Source organism: Maylandia zebra, linkage group LG20 (assembly GCF_041146795.1).
Source record: "Maylandia zebra isolate NMK-2024a linkage group LG20, Mzebra_GT3a, whole genome shotgun sequence".
In the NCBI taxonomy this organism is placed as follows: Eukaryota; Metazoa; Chordata; class Actinopteri; order Cichliformes; family Cichlidae; genus Maylandia; species Maylandia zebra.
In genome coordinates this window covers 3,083,087-3,102,829 of record NC_135186.1, presented here as the reverse complement: position 1 = coordinate 3,102,829, position 19,743 = coordinate 3,083,087, and the positions used below count along the sequence as shown (strand labels likewise).

General features: G+C 38.8%; 2 protein-coding genes across 14 annotated transcripts in view; both read left to right on the top strand.

The window, feature by feature from the left end:
* The first annotated feature begins 1,119 nt into the window (after positions 1–1,119).
* phf8 (PHD finger protein 8) lies at positions 1,120–12,868 on the top strand. The gene is made up of 22 exons (XM_004558736.4): positions 1,120–1,432; positions 2,006–2,290; positions 2,429–2,514; positions 2,619–2,745; positions 4,820–4,980; positions 5,090–5,231; positions 5,335–5,521; positions 5,631–5,793; positions 6,334–6,421; positions 6,703–6,809; positions 6,916–7,007; positions 8,072–8,161; positions 8,269–8,550; positions 8,684–8,766; positions 8,857–9,026; positions 9,227–9,312; positions 9,581–9,702; positions 9,965–10,296; positions 10,381–10,476; positions 10,558–10,667; positions 10,752–11,112; positions 11,210–12,868. The coding sequence occupies exons 2-22, from the start codon at positions 2,193–2,195 to the stop codon at positions 11,296–11,298; spliced, it is 3,072 nt and encodes a 1,023-aa protein (XP_004558793.1). The 5' UTR covers positions 1,120–1,432; positions 2,006–2,192; the 3' UTR covers positions 11,299–12,868.
* Positions 12,869–13,201: 333 nt separating this feature from the next.
* huwe1 (HECT, UBA and WWE domain containing E3 ubiquitin protein ligase 1) overlaps positions 13,202–19,743 on the top strand; it is a 51,577-nt gene continuing 45,035 nt past the window's right edge. For 9 of the 13 annotated variants that reach the window (XM_076878763.1, XM_076878762.1, XM_076878761.1 and 6 more), the window contains exons 1-4: positions 13,202–13,282; positions 15,199–15,268; positions 18,413–18,462; positions 18,703–18,772. In XM_076878763.1, coding sequence (XP_076734878.1) covers positions 18,728–18,772 — 45 coding nt within the window. In that variant the 5' untranslated portion in view covers positions 13,202–13,282; positions 15,199–15,268; positions 18,413–18,462; positions 18,703–18,727. Of the gene's footprint in view, positions 13,283–13,308; positions 13,414–15,198; positions 15,269–16,905; positions 17,044–17,176; positions 17,252–18,412; positions 18,467–18,702; positions 18,773–19,743 lie in introns of those variants that run through there. The other 4 variants (XM_076878753.1, XM_076878752.1, XM_076878754.1 and 1 more) reach the window with 4 other exon arrangements.

Genomic DNA, 19,743 nt, shown 5'->3' with positions numbered 1-19,743 from the left:
CCTTTGATTACTGCACCCTCTTGACATTCTCTCACTTAGAGAAGCTCATTTAGAGAATGGTAAATGGTAAATGGCCTGTATTTGTATAGCGCTTTACTAGTCCCTAAGGACCCCAAATCGCTTTACATATCCAGTCATCCACACACCCATTCACACACTGGTGATGGCAAGCTACATTGTAGCCACAGCCACCCTGGGGCGCACTGACAGAGAAGGCCAAGGGTTTGCAGGGCTGTCAACAAAGCGAAGACTTGCTAATTTCAGGAATCTAAAATATAAAACATAATATAATTATTTATCATTTTTTTGTGCTACATATCTCCCATATGTCTTGCTTCATGTATTTGATGTTTTCGTTATTTATCTAGAAAAAACATTAAATGAGAAGGTGTATCCAAACTGCTAGTCTGACTGGCAGTGTATATATATCTGTTAGTGCCAGACGTTTTTCTCCATTCTCCAGAGCCTCACAGATCACAGCAGCTAACACCACTTGACCTTCGGTGCATTCCTGACCTGGAATCGCTGTTAATCATAATGCCAGGATGTGAGAAAGAGTGCCAGGGAATAAAAACATTTTTTATAAATAAATTTTATAAGTGACGAAGGGCCTTAGGCAAATTAAAAAGAGAAAAAGATAATTGAATTATAAAATATATGTACACTTGAATCACAATCCTGATCACGACACTCCACCAGTTGCACTCATAATGTGTGGTTTGCATTTCTTAACACAGGTTCAATAAAATGACAACGTGAAAAATAATGACGTAAATACAAACTTTTTAAATTATAAAATCAGGTTACTGAATGTTGGCAATAATTATTTATTTTACTTGAAAAGAAATATCCGTTTCAAATTATAGTTTGTATTCTGACTGACATAAAGTGTGAAGGGAAAAGAGATTTAAAAAATTACAATTAAACGTTATGAGGGTGTGCAGTTATTTGACAAATCGTATGTACTCGCATGCTGATAATTATGTAGTACATTTCTGTTTCTATGAGATGACGGAAAAAATACATGTTTGCAGCGTCTCCTGACGCATAGAACTGAATTTCCGCACCGTAACGTAGTTTCCTGAACGCAACTCAATTTTTGACTGTCTACAACTTTATTGTCCCCGCCACGGCAGACAACGACGAACAACGGTCTGACGTTACTATCTTTGAAATGGCGTCGATGCAGTTAAATACGATGTTATTTGTTGTTGTTTTGTTAGTTTAGGTCGCTTCGTGCTACAATTTTCTGGTCCATTGTGAATTTCTGGACCTGGCCTTTATATTTGGGCATTACAAAGTTGATAAGCAAAAATGTGGTGAAGCAAATTGGTAATAATTTACGTTGCATAATAAGGCCGCAGCTAACCCCGAGCTTGCGTAGGGATTACAACGGCTTTTCAATAGTTGGCCCAGCCGCAGCTACATTTTGGTGAGTTGCTATCGTGGAAAGAAAAATCCAAACGTCTTAACCAGCAACAACGTTTTCCTGGCTGAAATATACTAGCTGCATCAGATACATATAAGGGTTCATTCACGCTTCGTAGCTACTTTTGCTTAAGTTAACATCTTGGCAAATAATTTTCTTCTCTAACTACATCGCTTGCTAACGCGGCTAACGTTAGCGTTAGCCTACTTGCTGTATGTATAAGTGCGTTGATAAAGCTAGCAGCACAACATTCACTATGCATAGAGTGTTTACAAACGGAGCTAACGTTAGCGTTAACAGCTGTTGAGCAGAAGCGATCTTGAATTTTCGTCCGGGATGAGTCTGAGCTTATCTGCAAAGATTAGTATTTGACCAATATGCACCGATGCTCATTAATTCATGTACCACCGAAACAAAATGCTGATCATTCAAGTAAACGACTAAACTTATTCGTTATGACGGGAACAGGATTTATATGTTGCTCTAATCAGCTCTCTACTAGCGAGTGTGGGGTCATTATGGTGAGCTGCTAACAAGTTTTGTTTTGTTTTTCTTTTTTTCCCTTTATTTTAACAGGTTTTCAAGTAAACCTCTGGACATGTGCATCAAGTAGAAGAATCAGAACGTGAAGTGACAGATTTCACCAGCCTTACCATTAATACATAAATAATAATTCCTTTTGTTGATTAATTAGTCTCTCCTCACTCGTTTCCATTAGATTTGAAAATACTTTACATAAATATCTTGCACAAACACACTGAACATGGCATCAGTTCCCGTGTATTGTCTGTGTCGTCTGCCATATGATGTGACACGCTTCATGATAGAGTGCGACATTTGTCAAGACTGGTTTCATGGAAGGTAGGATGTTTTCCTGCTTTGACCCACTTTATTAGATTTATGATGTGGTTACATCTGTTGTCTTCACTGTAAAATTTCTGTGTCTATATTGGGTAATGGAGCCATTCTTTGTTTTGATATAAGTATGCTTTTTTGTAGCTGTGTTGGAGTAGAGGAAGACAAAGCGGCTGAGATTGACCTGTACCACTGCCCCAACTGTCAGGTCACTCATGGGCCTTCTGTTAGTAAGTTATCATTTCTTAAGTAAAACTCTCAGGGTTGGTGTTATTATTAGTTGACTTTTTCATAGAAATGTACAGGTTGAAAACTGTTTTCTCCATTTTCTTAGTGCGCAAACGCCGGGGAGGCAATAAGCAAGTAGATGGAGGTGCCACTGGAGGAAGAGACCCAAGTAAGCCTGTTAAGACAGGGAGCGCACAGTTTGTTAGGGAGCTACGGAGCCGAACCTTCCCGAAGTAAGTCTCACCTGCCATCCTGCTAAAACAAAAGTTTGAAGAAAATCATGGTTTGTAGTGTGTTTTTCACATTGTAAGAACTTAATGTACTATTGCTGTTATAATACCTTGGCAACTAATTTCTTAGTCAACTAAACAAAGAAAAAAATGTTGCACATAGTACTCCAAACACACAAGAAGAAGAAAAACACTTAAACCAATGTTAAATATGATATGAAAACGTTACTTCAAAACATGTTCACGTTTTATTAAAATGTGACAAATTAACATTCGAAAAACAAATAAACAGCGACTGAAAAGTGTGATAGACTGTGCCATGCATAATGAATTCCCTGGCCATCCAATAGATGTAATCTCTCCAGCATGTTCCAGGTCTACTCCGGGGCCTCCTCTCGGTAGGACATGGCCGGCCAGAACACCTTACCCTAGAGAAGCTCGCCTTAACTGGCTCCTTTCAATGTGGAGGAGGAGCAGCTCTACTCTTAGCCCCTCCCAAATGAACTCCTCACCTTATCGCTGAGGAAAAGCCTTTTCACACCTGTGAGAAAGCTCATTTTTGCAGCTTATTCTCACCTTTATATAACTAGAAATAATAGTGTTGACAAAAAAAATCAGGCAAAGATGAACAGTTTAATGACGATGCTCCATCGGGTGGCAGATGGCTGCATAACATTTAGGACACAACAATTTACCAGCATTTAAAATGTAAAACAATTAGATAGTAGGGCTGGGCCATATCATACTGTTCACGGTAATACCGGTATAATGTTGGGCAATAATAAAAAATGAAATATTGCGATAGATTATGGGTAAAATGCGCATGCGTAGTGCCTTTGTTTTCATACGCACATTGCGGAAAAAGCATGGCGGCGACAAAGAATGAGAAGGGCGAAAGCGGATCGTTGAATGAAACGGACGAACCAGAATTGGTTTGTAAAAATGCTGCAGCTTCAGTGGTGTGGAACTGGTTTGGCTTTCGTCCGTCAGATACACAACATAGAGCATGCTAGCAGGCCGTCGTTGTTACTGTGTTTTTTGGAAAATACGGCACACTTAAAATCAATCCTTTGATTTTTCTGAAAATCGACAGTGCCCCTTATAATCCCGTGCGCCTTATGTATGAATCCTGGTTGTGTTTACTGACCTCGAAACTATTTTATGTACACGGCGCTCGAAAATCTGTCAAATGTTGTAGTACGACTTTGCTAAGCTACAAACCCGCACCGCTTGATGGATTGTCGGTGCATTACAGCTATCGTAGGCAGGTGCCTTGCGGAGTGATACGTACTGTGCTTCAACATAATATTACCGTATTGTGTGTATATAACCTCTTTTTAAGTTTTGTGGATATTATACATGGTTATGCTGAGGATATGTCGGCCAGTTTCCACTGGAAATGCCTTTTGGTTAAACTGTCAGCGAGGAGTTTGCACTGTTACAATTTTATATAACTTTAATGCACATAAAAAACAGCTGCTTGTTTAAGTGAAAATACATTGATGTTTTTTTTTTTTTGCACTAATAAAGTTGTGGAGTTGTAAAGTATTTTGTCTTCTGTCAATGATATCGTCAGTTATATCGTTATGGCAAATTTTCAAATGTATATCGTGATTAATATTTTTGGTCATATCGCCCTGCTCTATTAGATAGATTATAGTGACAGTTAGTTGTCTGGTTGACTAGTTGATAACATCCCAAATACATTGCTATTAAAGTTGATTGCATTACATTCTACTAGTCTTTATCTAACACTGGTCTTGAAACCGGTTGGTGAACCAGCAACACCGACTACTGACTGAATAAATATTATAATTTCAGGAATTTAGTGGTTGCTGGGTTTTGCAAGGACTTTAGGTTGCCAGCCAGTCGCTAGTCCTCTGTGTATGTGTGTGTGTTAGTAAGGGAGACTGGTGTTATAGTTATTACTGCTTACTCCATGTGTCACTATTTTAGTTAGCATCCTGGGTTTTTGATCTTTAATGTAATAACACTGTAAATCACTCTGTCCTATTATTGTTTTTGTTTTTTTTCTTGTGATCAGAGTGAAAACGTACTTTTTGTTTTTCTGTGACAGTGCGGATGAAATATTGCTAAAGCCTTCAGGGGCCCAACTTACAGTTGAGTTTCTGGAGGAGCATTCATTCAGTGTACCTGTCATGGTTCTGCGGCGGGATGGCCTGGGTATGACCCTACCTCCATCATCATTTGGCGTCAGTGATGTGGAGCACTACATTGGTAAAGTTACAGTTACAATTTAAATTATGGTTAGGTTGTGTTTTTGTAATCAGTAAATTCGTTTTTGTTTGCTTTGTTTTCTGAAACCTGTGCATTTTGTTAAATTCAGGTTCGGATAAACAGATTGATGTAATTGATGTTTCACGCCAGTGTGATCTGAAGATGCGTTTGGGCGACTTTGTTGAGCACTACAACAGCCCCAACAGAGACAGGGTCCTCAATGTCATCAGCCTGGAGTTCTCTGAGACCAGGTATGAAAAGACAGTCATTCTACTAAATATACGTTTAAGTAACACATTGTCGTTACTGGTGTGGAGTTTTGAAGACTAAATAAAAGTTTTGGATTTATCTTAGACTGTCAAACCTGGTGGAGACGCCTAAGATTGTGAGGAAACTTTCCTGGGTGGAAAACCTCTGGCCTGAAGAGTCTGTTTTCGAGCGTCCCAATGTGCAAAAGTACTGCCTAATGGGAGTGAAGGATAGCTACACAGACTTCCATATTGACTTTGGAGGCACCTCAGTATGGTACCATGTCCTCAGGGTAAGTGTTAATTGTTTCAAAGGTTTCTGTTCACATTCATTTTTTGTGTTTGTGTTTTAAACGAATAGTTTTGCATCTTTTTAAAGCTTCCCTTATTGTGCTTACTCAGGGTGAGAAAATCTTCTATTTAATTTCCCCCACCCCTGCCAACCTGGCACTTTTTGAGCGATGGAGTTCATCATCTAACCAGAATGAGATGTTCTTTGGGGACCAGGTTGACATGTGCTATAAGTGTTCTGTCAAACAGGGAAACACCTTGTTCATACCAACAGGTAAGCACTTGGGTAATTCTTTTTGTTAGAGCAGAGTTTTGTTTTGTCAGATATCTCAAACTAATTACATTAACTCAGCTACAATATGAACATCAGGCATTTCATCTGGTTTCTACATGGGCATACATGATGACAACACAAAAAAGCTGTAGAAAATAAGTAAAATAGAAACTGTCTATGTTTCTGTGGCGCAGTCTTGTTTCTACCAAGTATATTGCAACAATTCAGCTTATAGTTCAATATCCAAACAGAGGTCAAACAGCTTTTAAAAGTTACCAGTGAAGAAGAAGATGATTGGTGTGCATTCTTTCTCTTTGATTTAGATTATGAAAGCAATAACATGCCACAAAATGTTTTGTGAGCAGTAAAGAGTACAATGGTGTTTACAACACTGTTTTTGTGTATGCACCATAATGCCTAAGTTACATTTTTATATTTATACACAGTTGTGTAAAAGCCTTGTTTTAGAGAGACGAGCCAAAGCTGAGAAAAAATGATCTGCTTATAGTGTGGATTTTTATTTATTTATTTTTTAACCAGGGTGGATTCATGCTGTGCTCACTCCAGTGGACTGCCTGGCTTTTGGAGGAAACTTCTTGCATAGTCTCAACATTGACATGCAGTTGCGGTTAGTTTTTTGATAAACTTATGTATGTCAAGTATATTTAATTGAGCATAATTGTATTCCTTTTGACTGAAATGTTGAAATGTCAGTGTTTAGACATGGCGGACGAAGGAACTTGCACCCTTAATTGTTGTGGTTCCTCACTTCTTGTTCCTCAAGCCTGAAGTTCTGTATTTGGTTAAAATTACTATACTTGTGGGTTGTTGTTGTTGTTTTTTCCTTGTCTGCAGAGATATTTTAACCTGGTGGCAATAAATAACTTTTTGTGATGTGGTATTGTTTAGGGCATATGAAATAGAGAAGAGACTAAGCACAGCAGACTTGTTCAAATTTCCCAACTTTGAGACTGTGTGCTGGTATGTAGGAAAGCACCTTCTCGATACTTTCAGAGGTAAGGGCTTTGGCTTTTATTATGTTTTTATTTGAACTACTTGGCTGGTCTGTGTTTGCTGTTAATAATTGTTGTATTGCTAACTTTGTGGTGTTTGGTCTGACAGGTTTGAGAGAAAATCGCAGGCATCCTGCCACTTACCTGGTTCATGGGGCGAAGGCCCTAAACAATGCCTTCCGCAGCTGGACCCGCAAAGAGGTAAAACCTTAAACATTTGCAATGTAATGTCCCATTTTAGTCCGGTTTTACTGATTCTCTTATTGCTTGGTTTATTTCCCTTCTAAAGTTGACTTTGAAATATGGGAAGTTTTTTTTTTTTTTTTTAATTATTATTGTTTTGGCCCAGAGAATGCTACTGATTGGATCAGAAATACAGCTCTACAATTGTTTTAATACATTAACTTTAATGCAGTAAAATCTATAGTGTCATAAATGATTACATAAAAGTTACTGCATGGTATTTTTCTTGTTTAGAAGCAAAACATTAAATTGCAGCAATGCTGTTAAGAAAACTGCTAATTTGGGATGTGTTTTTATTTGCTCCCTAGCAAAGAGTTAAATGAGAAAATCAGCCACTTTCATGTCTGCCTCTGTCAGATGGCCGTAAACTGCTTATACCTCTGAAGCTTGTTTGTTTAATCAGTGTAGAAATGACGTCCTGTGGCTTCGCCACGGTGTTATGTCTGTTTGCCTACTGGTGGTGGTCAGAGGGCCCGGTGGCGCCTGTGTCCGGCAGCCTCGCCTCTGTCAGTGTGCCCCAGGGCAGCTGTGGCTACAATGTAGCTTGCTATTGCCAGTGTGTGAATGTGTGTGTGAATGGGTGGATGACTGAATGTAGTGTAAAGCGCTTTGGGGTCCTATGGACTAGAAAAGTGCTATACAAATGCAGGCCATTTGCCATTATGTCTTGGTTCTGAGCACTTGCCAGACAACCAGCAGAGACTCCAGGAAGTTACCGATCACTGACAGGAAATACTGCTGCATGACCAAAGTCATTACACTAATCTTACCCCTCGGCAGCCATCATGGCATTGCCCTCAGGCTCTGAGCCTGTAACTTTTCCTTGTAACATCATTTGTGTAACTGATGTAGTGACATTTCTACAGTAAAATGATATATGGCCATTTCCCCATTGTGACAGTTTGTAATGTGTGAAATAATGATAAGAATAATAATCATAGTAACATAAAAAGAGCATAGTATCACTTGTAGCTTTGGAAAATGTTGTAAGGAGATGATTGATGATTATCTCCTACACTCAGGCTTTAGCAGATCATGAAGTGGAGATTCCAGAAACCATCAATACTCAGGCGCTGGTGAAGGACCTGGCCAAGGAGATTCGTCTGGTAGAGGTAAATGAAATCACTGAAAGCTTCTACATTCTACAAATGTTAATGTTTAAATGTTTTTCTTACTCTTTCTGTGTTTTAATGATTTTAAAAAATAATCTGTTTTTCAGGATATCTTTCAGCAAAACATTGGCCGCACTGGTCCTCAGTTTCCTGGTTCGCCACTCTCCAAAGCTCCCCTCACCACCTCTCAGAATTCAGGACGGCCCCCTGGAAAAAAGAAAGGGCCCAAGCCCAAGGAGATGACAGGGGGTGTTGGGCCCCCAGGAACCAAAAAGAAGAGTCAAAAGGGACTACTTAAAGCAGAAGCAGGAGAACTCGATCTGATTGAGATCCACACCAAACATACACTCAAGAAATTTCAACCTGGAAAGTCAAAACACAAGAACAAGGTATGATGTTTGCAGATGTTTGTGATGATAATGGGAATGCCTATCCAGCATTTTCAGTGAACAAGTTTCATTTTCATATATCCTTGATATATGAAAATGAAATGAATATATCCGTGATGATCTCTCTTTGCAGTTGGAGTTACCATTAGAGGAGTTTGAAGGGAAGATAAATAAAAGCAAGCTGAAACTTGTGTTGACCAATGGAAAAATTCAAGGGTAAGCTTTACAGCCATTTCAAGGGTTCCTGTTGGTTCTGTGATCTTACTACAGGTCGATGTGTTTACCTGCTGTTTTTTCTGGCTTCAGTAAGAAGGATGGCAGCAGTAATGGTGCAGGAAGTGCTAGAAACTACAAACATCTTGCGACGGAGGGATCCAGTCTGTCCGACTTGGAATCTGAGGATGAGTTGCAGATTGATGAGACCCCACCTCCACGACGGAAGACAGCTGGACTGAGTAAGAAGAAGAAGCTGAGTGGTAAGTGTATTATGCATTCTTGAACGAAATATATACATGTGTTTAATCTGTTCATTCATTTATTCATCTATTGCAAGTAAAATTTATCATACTTAAGTAAAGCTGTTTGAATGCTGGGACTAATAACAAAATGTGGTTTCTAATATAATTCAGTAGTAGTTTCAAAGCTGTAATTTAATAGTGTTAAAATGTACCTTCAGGTCTTCCTAGAAAGCTGCCCAGAGCCAAACCCTGCTCTGACCCTAATCGCATCAGAGAGCCCGGAGAAGTTGACTTTGACATTGAGGTGAGATTATTATTGAAACGGCCATCCTTTCAGGTCTTTGAGTTCCAATTCAAATGTGTTCTTTACTTAAAACAGTCAGAAAAGGTCAGTCCCAAAGATTTAAAGAAACTATTCACTACACTATAATTAATGTTTCATAAATCATAAATCGCTTATATTGATTTTGTTATCCCCTGCTGAGCAAACAAAAGCTTTATTTCATAAGACAAGCCATGGAGTGTTGACAAGAACTTGATGTTCAGTTTTTAAACAATTGATGTGGCTTCAGGAGGACTACACCACTGATGAAGAGGCACTGGCTGCTCATGGAGTGAAGGGTGGTGCAGGGGGCATTCTGGACTTACTGAAGGCTAGCAAGCAAGTGGCAGGCTTGGACTCTACAGCAATCGGGTAAGATTGCCTGGATCATCTGTGTGTTGGTACTTATAAATAATCATAATAAAATGGTACTGTGTGAAGCTATGCAGCTGAAACACCCAGAAAACTTTGTATACCTTTGTCAAGAGTGGAGGCGGGTGAAAATGACTCATATTGTTGATGAAGTAATCTTGAAAACCTTTGTTTTACAAATTTGCAATGGGTTTGGGGTCCCACTTTGTGTAAGAGTTTTATATTGCGAGGTGATTAGTGATGGGCTGTGTACTTTTCTCAGTGAGGAAGCCCCAGCCTCTCCCAGCACTCGTGATGCCATTCAAGGGATGCTCTCCATGGCCAACCCCCCTTCGTCATCCTCCTCCTCATCCTCTTCATCTCCTTTGTCTATATCTGGAGGCCTGACAGAAGGATTAGGGGTCGTCAAGGAAAAGGGCGGCAAGGCTGTATGGGTGACAGGAGGGGTCAAAAAGACAGCAAATTCTGAGAAGAAACCTGTCATTCAGCGACCTGGAAAACGTCCAATTAAACGACCAGCCCGTCACCTTAGTGACGAGGAAAGTCCAGATGAACAGGAGACTCTGGGAACTTGTTTTAAAGATTCAGACTATGGTGAGCAGTACAACTTTGATTAATTTTCCTGATCAAGCCAAAATTTAATTATGATAATTTTTTTTAATTATTTATTTTTTTAAGTTTACCCATCCTTGGAATCTGATGAGGAGGATCACACCAACAAGACTAAGATGAAGCGGAAGAAAAACTGGGATGACACACCATGGAGTCCAAAAGGTAAACATAGCAGAAGGATCGATCAAATTTCTTTTTAGCTTTCTGATGTTTAGTCACTCAATAACTTCTTTTCATATACAGCCAGGGTGATGCCCACCCTTCCCAAACAGGATCGTCCAGCCAGGGAGGGAGCTAGAGTTGCCTCTGTAGAAACTGGCCTTGCTGCAGCTGCTGCCAAGCTGGCACAACAAGTGAGTGGGGGGGAACTAATAAAAAAAATCTTGTCTTCTAATATTCCTTGGAAAAGATGAAAAACTTTGTTGTTTGTGCAACAGGAGCAGCAAAAGCCTGCTAAAAGGAAGTACACGAAAAAGCAGCGTCCCCCTGCTCCTGTCATCACTCCACCTCCTGTTCAGACCGAGCCAGCCCCACCCTCTCCAACACCTGCCCCAGAGTCTGCAGCAGACGTCAGCCCAGACAGAAGAGTGGATTATTACTCTGCTAGTCTGTTGGACCATGAATATACAGCAGGACCAGGACCTTTTGGCTCAGGAGGACCTAGAGGCAGTGGAGCCATGGCTCCGGGTGTATTTCTTACATCAAGAAGACCTTCCCTGTCTCCACAAAATAGCAGCTCTCACTCCGGTGCATCCCCTGCAGGTTTATCCAGTCAGGGCACAACAGGAGTTGGTCAAGGTGAGCATAAACTTGAGTAAACTTTAGTTTTGACAGCATGATTTCATATTTTATAAAGTTTATTTGTTTTTAATGTTTCCCTTATACCTTGATTTAGGGAAACGTCCAAAGAAAGGACTTGCGACTGCAAAACAGAGACTTGGAAAAATCCTGAAAATTCACCGCAATGGCAAACTTCTCTTGTGAGAGGTGTTGGAAATGTGGCTGAAGACTTGAAGAATGAGAATGAAGAAAAGACCTGAAGTAGGTCTGAAGGAAAAAGAGACAGTAATCTATATTTTTTATTCCAGATAAATTTGTTTACTGTTTTTACTCGTTGCCGAACCTCACAAAAAAAATTCTTGCCCTACACCAGTTACTCTGCCCAGTTCTGCTCACCCTCATCTGCATAAAGGTATTTTCAGAAGCACATGTGTGGCTTTAAGTGAATCACTGTAATATGCTGGACAAGCACTTAACGTGGTAATTAACTGTTAATTACCACCTATTTGACGTCACATTTGAATTTCAGAATGTCAGGTGGATATTGATTTAACGTGGTAATTGACAAAGGCAAATGGTTTCTTTTGTTTAGGCCATTTTAGAGGTTGTACAAAACTCAAGTGTGTGCATATAATATGCGACATGTATTAATTCTTTTTGAGAAATTTGCCCCTGATGTTTGTATAGAAAATAGATCTCCATATATTGTAGCTCTACCTATGACAGCTGACGTGCTAGACTAATGCCAGGACTTACCACCATTATTCTATTTATTCTTTTCATATTTATTTAACAGGGCAGAACTTTTGCCATCTCTTATCCTGTTTTAATGTTGTATGTTTTTACAATCTCATCTTCTGGTCCCCACGTCAAGTATTTTCAACCACTTTATGCTTGTACAAAAACTGTAGCCATTGCTTTGTTGTCACTGTAAATACTTGTAATATTTGTAATTAATATAGCTGCTTAAATGCAGAACAATTTTAGACTTAAAAACAAACAAACAAAAAAAAAAATGGTTCCTGCATGTTGCCGTAAATTGCGCCCCGGATGTTAGCAGGACTCTTGGGTCAGAAATAGAAATGTGTTTTTGTATCACAGAATGTACTAGTCCTAAAGTGTTGGCAGAGATGTAGATTTAACTTTGTGAAGGTGCAGGACATGAGTTGATATGTAAATATATGTTGTAATTTAAATTCTTTTATAGTTCAAAAACTTTCAGATCTTTCGTAACATGACTTGTACATTATACATTACTGTATTTGGGAAATATCTGAAATAGTTCTTTTTTATATTTGTATGCAGTAACTCTCATGCTAAGTCCATGTTGTCTTGTTAGTGTTATTGGAAGCGTGCTGGAAAATGCCCTTGTTAAATTTCATCCATTTAGTTTTATATTAATTATTGTTGATTTTCACTCTTGTGTTGGTGTGAACTGTGCATTTTAAACATGATGTGTTTTAAATACGACCTGGAAATGATAAAATATACCTTGGGCAAAATTTCTTTTTTTCTTTGAGTTTATTTGATGATTGCTGAATCACCAAAAGCACTACCGGTGGGTCTTCTGATTTCTCATGTCTGCTGGAGAACCAAGGTGTCAGTGCATTCATGAAGGTGTCATTTAGGAACGTTTTTGAATACACAAACAAGGAATGTTGTGTTGTATTAAAAACATCTACACTTAATGATTTTTTTCCAATAAAAGTACAGTTTCATTAATTGTAGAGATTAGCAACCTACTTGGGTATTTTTAATAAAGGGTGTAAACATATTTTCTCATGGTTTTTTTGATCTATGAATTACTGTACTATTATTATTTTAACATCTTAACATCCCACAGTTTAATTTTAGGGTTGAATACATTTGTTAATACAATGTCCAGTCTTTTTTCCACAAATGTCAGTAAGTTTGAATGCACTTTGATATTAAACTATATTTTTCAGAAAGCCTGGAGACTTTTGCTGTGTGCTTTCGTTTGCACATTTAATTAAAAAGTCGAGACTGGAAATGCCATTTACTTCCAATCTGAAATGCCTTAGCATTTGTTTTTGTTTTGTGTGGTTTTTTAATAGCAATTACAAGGGAGTGCCCTGTGTAAACGCAACAGCAGGTATTCTCGCGAGAACTAAACTGCCATACCACTCGTTAGTGCAAGATGGAGAAGCAAATGTAACACGCATTCGAGGTAGGCAGAAAGACTTATTCTAAAGTGTTGACACAGGGTTTAGCAAAGCGGTGATGGACGTCTATCGTCCGTAAATTGCTGATTGCTTCTCGTCACGGGATCCGAGCCACCAAAATAGTGTATTTTTAATGGTAATGTATGCGTCTTTTGCAGTGTAAACCGCCATTTTTAATTTAGCCGTGATCCCATGGATAGAGCATTGTGCGGACTCGGAGCCCTAACGGCTAGCCGATTAGCTCGCGCGAAACCCTCTAACACAGAAGCCGCACACTTAACACGCAGAGTCATGTTCACTGTGTGTGGGTATTTGCACCTCTGTGCAAGTAATTCAAAGCCAGTTTTCTCCCTCTGTTGCGGCTTGTTCTCTTGGCGGGAATGAAGACAACTTGAGTCAAAGTGTGTGTTGCAGATTGACTTTTCGTGATGTGCTAACGTTAGCCGTCAAAGCTGAATTAAAGCCGAAGTAGCAAATGTTAGCCAAAAGTGCTAGTAAACCTAGCTAACATCAGATGACTAGCTGTTAACTTTGTCTACGTTAGCGCCACTACTGACTGATCTTTAACTGCGTAGCAAGCTACTTAAACAACACTTAGAAACAATGGGATAGGAGCTGAATGAACACGCTTTCAACTTGGAGCTAACTCAGTTAACTTGGGAGTAATAATAGCCTTTACTTCACTTTGTGTTTCGGATGATGACTTCAACATTCCATAATGTCAGCAGCTATAAATGCTACAGGTTGGTTTTAGATTAAATGTGCGTTCATCGGTAGAATCGGCATGATTTCGTCAAAGAAAATATTGCACTCGGCTACATTTGCAAATTTTATTTATCCTTTATTTATAAATGTGATGCCGGTGAGTCTCACTGTCTCATTTACATATACAAGTCTTGAGATCAAGCGGTGAAACCACTTGGTGAAAACATACCGAGCTGCTGAAATGTGAATATTTGTTACCTGTCAGATTCCCTTCACCATCTCATCATACTCTTAATCGCTGTTAATTGTGATGGTATGACAAAGAAGTAGACCACTTCTCCGTCATTGGCTTAAATCTCCCCTGAGTGCCTCATGGGTTTTTGTATTCTTTATTATTGAATCAAACTATTGCCGGGATAATTCATTAATGCCAGGCCTCAGCTCGCTCATTAAAGGTGATCAGCTTATTAAAGTATAAAACAGTTTGAAAGTGGAGATGTGACAAGTTTTTCTGCAAATATTTTAATGTACTTTAAAATCTGGGTAATTAGGGTAATTCTGTTCAGTGATATGGAGGTTGTGATATTAAAGTACCATATGATTTAATGAGAGAGATTGCCGAAATGGAAATTGTTTTATGCGGACTACTACTCTCTCTCATGGATTTTTCATAAATAAAGTTCTGTTTGGTTGGCATAAATAAGGCATGCACATCAACAGCAAGTCTGTGCTGAACAGTGTAGTTTAATGGCAGACAAATAAGTTGAACTTGAGAAAATTTTAAACAGTAAGGATCTGTTGATTGTTGTCCATGTTTACAGAAAAAATAACTCCCATAGCAGTTATGCACACTGTCCAATTAGTAACAAGTTATCAAAGAATTCAGTTTGTTTAAAAATAATGACTTAAGGAAGATACAGATAAGTTAGAAATGTCATTCACATGTGCAAAACCACATACATCCTGAAACCTGTGTCTAAAAGGAAACTGTTAAGGCCCCAAAGTTAGAAAACTGGAGGTACAGTGAAACAGAAATAAGTGTTTAACTATATTTAATTTTACAAAGTAGAAAATCTTTCAGTTTTAATGGAATTCTTCCTGAAACACTGACATGACGGACGTTTGGAGAAATAGAGATGGTGTTTCAAGTGTCCAAGCAGTTCCATTTTCTTTTCTTCATTCAAAACTAATTTCATTGTTTGTCATATGTTTTCAGATTGTGTAAAGAAACAGCGTAGTAAATCAAGGATGAGAAAGGTGGAACCACTGAACCAGATCAGATTCTGGTGAGTACTGCCTCCCCCCCCTTTCTTTTTTTCTGCTTTGACTGAACTGAGCTGGTAATGCACACTATACATGAAGAATATACCTGCAGGGATAAATTGATGTAACAACTTAATATCTGTATCAGTCGATTTTTGCATCGCCTATTGGCAAATAAGATGGTATTCAGAGATGGCAGTGGTTGATGTTTATCTGTTGTGTTAGAGGAGATTTCCACGGGCTAAATGCTTTGGTAGTTTGAAGGGCTGAACGACATAAAAACAGTTCAGTATTTTTAAAAAAAATAATGATTTCTTTGTCATCATATGGCACAAAAAGCACTAAATGTCAAAAACAAAACACCCCCTATAGCCATTGGCAGAGTTTTGGCACATTCTAGTTTGCAATAAGAAGAAGAGGAGCAAGGTATTTCTGACAGTAAACACTTTGGTGTATTTGAAATATTTTTCCACAACTCAAACTAGCAGAAGTTATTGAAATTCCTAAATAAGAAAATGTGACCTTCTTTTCTGGTTCCATGTGGTTATATCTGTCTAACCAGATGGTCTTGGTGAGATTTACTGTGATTTCTATTTTTCAGCCATTGTTCAGCTCTGAACAACTGGGCTCTGTGACAGTGTTTGTGCTGCTCATCATACCCAAATATTAATTTAGGGAAAAACCATAACCTCTCACAGGGTGTGTGGAGCTTTTGGAAACTTTTTGGTTTTATGTCCGTGCTGTAATCAATATTGGCAGACATCCATATTTATAATTTTAAAAAACCCTGTAAATACTATTTTAAATAATCACCAATATACAACCAATGTCAGTAAAATATCCACTGATATTGCAATAAAAATATTTAAAACAAAAACATCCCTTAAGATAATGCCTAGATATGGCAGGGGTTTAATTTAGTCCCCACTCATTTTGTGTAATTTGAATTTGCCTATCAATAAATAATGCATGAATAATTCTGATTAATTTGGTAAACAAATATAGTGCCAAAAGAAAACAATGCTTCCCTTTCCCCCCCCCCTTTCTTCTTCTTTTTTTTTAATGACACTGAATTTTGTTGAATTAGGCATATGGAGAAAACTACACTTAAATCATATAAGCTATAATGTAGCACTGAGTAACTGAGCAAGGTCGGTGTTCTAACATCAGTATGTTAGCTCTTAAAGGTTTGAATTAAGTACTTGCTTACTTCATCAGAGAAGTCTTACACACATAATGCAACAGTGAGTAATCTTAAAAAATATCAATGAACTAGACAATTAGCAACCTCTAAGCTTATTTAGCTGAAATAAAGTGTATACTCCTGACTTGTCCAGGTTTTGTAAACAGGCTTTTAAAAATTCTGATTTATTTATTTTGTAAATATTCATGGATCAAATACCTAAAGTTGTTTTGATGCAATGTGCTTGTGTTTTCTAAGTGTTCACGGTGGCTAGCACAATATTTTGATGCACATGTAAGTTCGTATGAATATGTCGGCGCTTACGCTGGTGTGCCTGGTATGCTTTCATGAAAATAACTTGAAGAACTGTGTCGACTTAATATGATAAGATGTTTTGGTGGTGCATCCCACAGAGGGCCCATTGCCCCGTTATAAATACGCACTGCATCGATACAGACAGCAGTGGCTTCTCATTCCCAGCCGTAGCGTTATTCACTTTTTGCACACTACCCACACTCATCATGACTGTGCCAAGAGCTAGTGCCTATGTGCTATGGAAACAGGCGGGGATACTGTAATACTCCGGACGGACGAACAAACTTCTTAATTGATTCGGTAGTCAATTTTCCCTTCTGCAAACTAAAAACAAAACTCGCAGTGTCACGTTAGACCAGTCCGACAATGATTCAGCGAGTTGTTCTGCGTTTCTGCTCACTGCTCAACTAACGGTAGCTAGCTCGCTAGCTAGCGCGTGCAACGACTGTAGCTTTAGAGCCAGGAACTCCGAGCCTAAGAAAAAAAAAAGTCACGTTAGTGTTTCCAGGTATTTTGCACACATTCCTCTCTTTGTCGCTAGTCACCGAGTTGTTTACAGATTCATCTTAACTGGAGTAGGGCCAGCACAGAACTAGGGAGTGCGGGCTCCTTTTTGCGGCCTGTGCAGCCCCGACCTAAATTAGTCAAGAGTCAGGTCAGGACAGGATGGTGAATCTGTAAGGTCTGGTTTGACAGCTGTGCCACAAATGGTCCTAGCGGTTTGAATTTTGTTTAGTTACATTGTGAATGGTTATCGCTGATGACACGCATGACTTGATTATGACTTGGCTGACTTTTTAAAAAACGTTTGGTGACTTAGAATTTCAGAGGAAGATCGTTTGCTAACGGTACCGGTAGCTCGGTGTTAGCTGGTCAGGGGTTAACATCTCCGCAGCAAACGTTGCCGATCGATTCTGTCGCTACGTTGAGTTTTACAGGGGTTCTCGTTTTCTTAGACGTGTTGCTACCTGATTACAAACAAAACGCATCACGTTTATGACCTATAACTGCAGAGTGGGCTTTGAATAGGAACTTGTTAACGTTAGGTAAATAACGTAAAGCTATTACCGACGCTAGCTTGTTAGCTAGGTAGCTATAACTTTAACCTGTAAGCTTCGAGTCGTTTGAGTTTATGGAAAAGCAAACAGAGAGGCGCACTGTTTGGCTTAAATCTCCCCTGAATTTGAAAGTGATGAAACGTCGGGCTAATGTTTTAGGCCAATAAATGGGACCCAATATAATTTGATTAACTTTGTGTCGTACATTGCTCGCTAGCCGTCAGCTAATGCTCTGCCCGGTTTGCTTTGTGATCATCAGACTTTTAGAGAGCCTGAGAAAATGTCAATGTTTTCATCACCTTTTTAACCACTGGTGGTGATCAATCATATTTCGCTGTAACAGAATTTCGAGGATTATCGCCATATCATCTACCTTTGCTTATTCATTGAGTGCCCTGCCAAATGTTGAGATTTGTAGTCGACTGTCTGTATTTTGTTATGTGTATTTCAAGTACATAATGTACGAATTTACCTAGATATATAGCCAGCAGGTACTTTTTTGTGTTATATTATGTACTGGATATTATCCAAATAATTTACATATTTACCTGGAGCATTTTTTTTAAATAACATATGGAACACTGTTTTGATGTAAGGTTTTGATTTTACAGATAGAGCAACTGGAACATGCCCTTAAGTGGGCATTGCCAAATATTTTTTTGTAAGTATGTATCTTATTTGTTTTTTTAGTCTTTTTTTTTTTTGGGTTTTTTTTGGGTTTTTTTAAGACATTTTAATGTTAATATTTCAATATCTGAATAACTGTTTGGCTGGGAGTATTTAGATATGTAAAGTCCAAATGTATATTTACCCAAGTGCTATAGAAGAATATCTGCATCACAGCACACTGAAATTCATTATTAGATGTTGCTTTATGGGTTACATTAACATTTCTCAACAGGAGCAGCAAATAGAGATTATTGACAATGAAGGTCGACAGAAGCAAGTTAAAGAAAACACCTACGGAAGCTGTGAGTATATTTGATGCTGGCTGCGTTTTCTTTCATAGCTCCTAACCTCACTGCTGCCTAAATTGCATGTAGTTGGGATATTTAGGATGACTTTTCTCTAGCCAATTGTGATAAGAGTTCATAATGGGAGCAGGGCCTAAAAGAACTTGTTGAAGATGCTTTTTATTTTTATATTGTAAGAAATTTACAGTGTGTCATGTCCAAAAATGCGCGGGGGGTGTCTATGACTGCAAGCATGATGTGTACGATACAGTTGACAACTCGGATAACTTCTCTAGTAAAAATCTGGGAATTTTCTTATCTGTAATGTAGAGCTGGGCGATAGAACGATAACGATATGTATCGCGATATAACTTTTACTCGATAGAGAAATTAAGCTATCGCGATAGACCTCGCCGCTCTTGTCCTCTTAAAATAAAAAAAAAAAAATTAAAATTAAAAAAAAAGGTCAGCCAATCCAAACTAAGTAGCGCAGAGCCGAACCAATCACAGCCGCAGCGTCACGTCGCGTGACTTGTTACGTACAGCACAAGTGCCAAGCCGCACGTGTGTTTGTTTGGGAAGCAGCCAGCGGGTAATGGAGCCAGCGCGTAATGGAGGAAATGAGTGTGCCGACTAGAAAAATCAACCGAGCGTGACCGAAGAGAAAACAGATGATGGTTCCAATGCCGGAGAGATTGTCGAACGGAAGAGCCATAGAAGTTCCGTAGTGTGAAGGTATTTCGACTATTTCAAGTCTGACAAAAAACAGAGTAGCGTGCACTGTAAATTGTGCCGAAAGCAAGTCTGGAAATACAATGAACTGGAGCATGCGTCACACTGTGCGCCACGTTATTGTTTCGGTGAAATTAACTTCTACAATACTGTTACTGTTAATTCTACTCTCTGCAGTGTTTAAATGCTTACATATACACACAGTTACTGTCCGTCCACACACACGACTCGGTTCTGCTTCTATGCCCCAGCTTTGT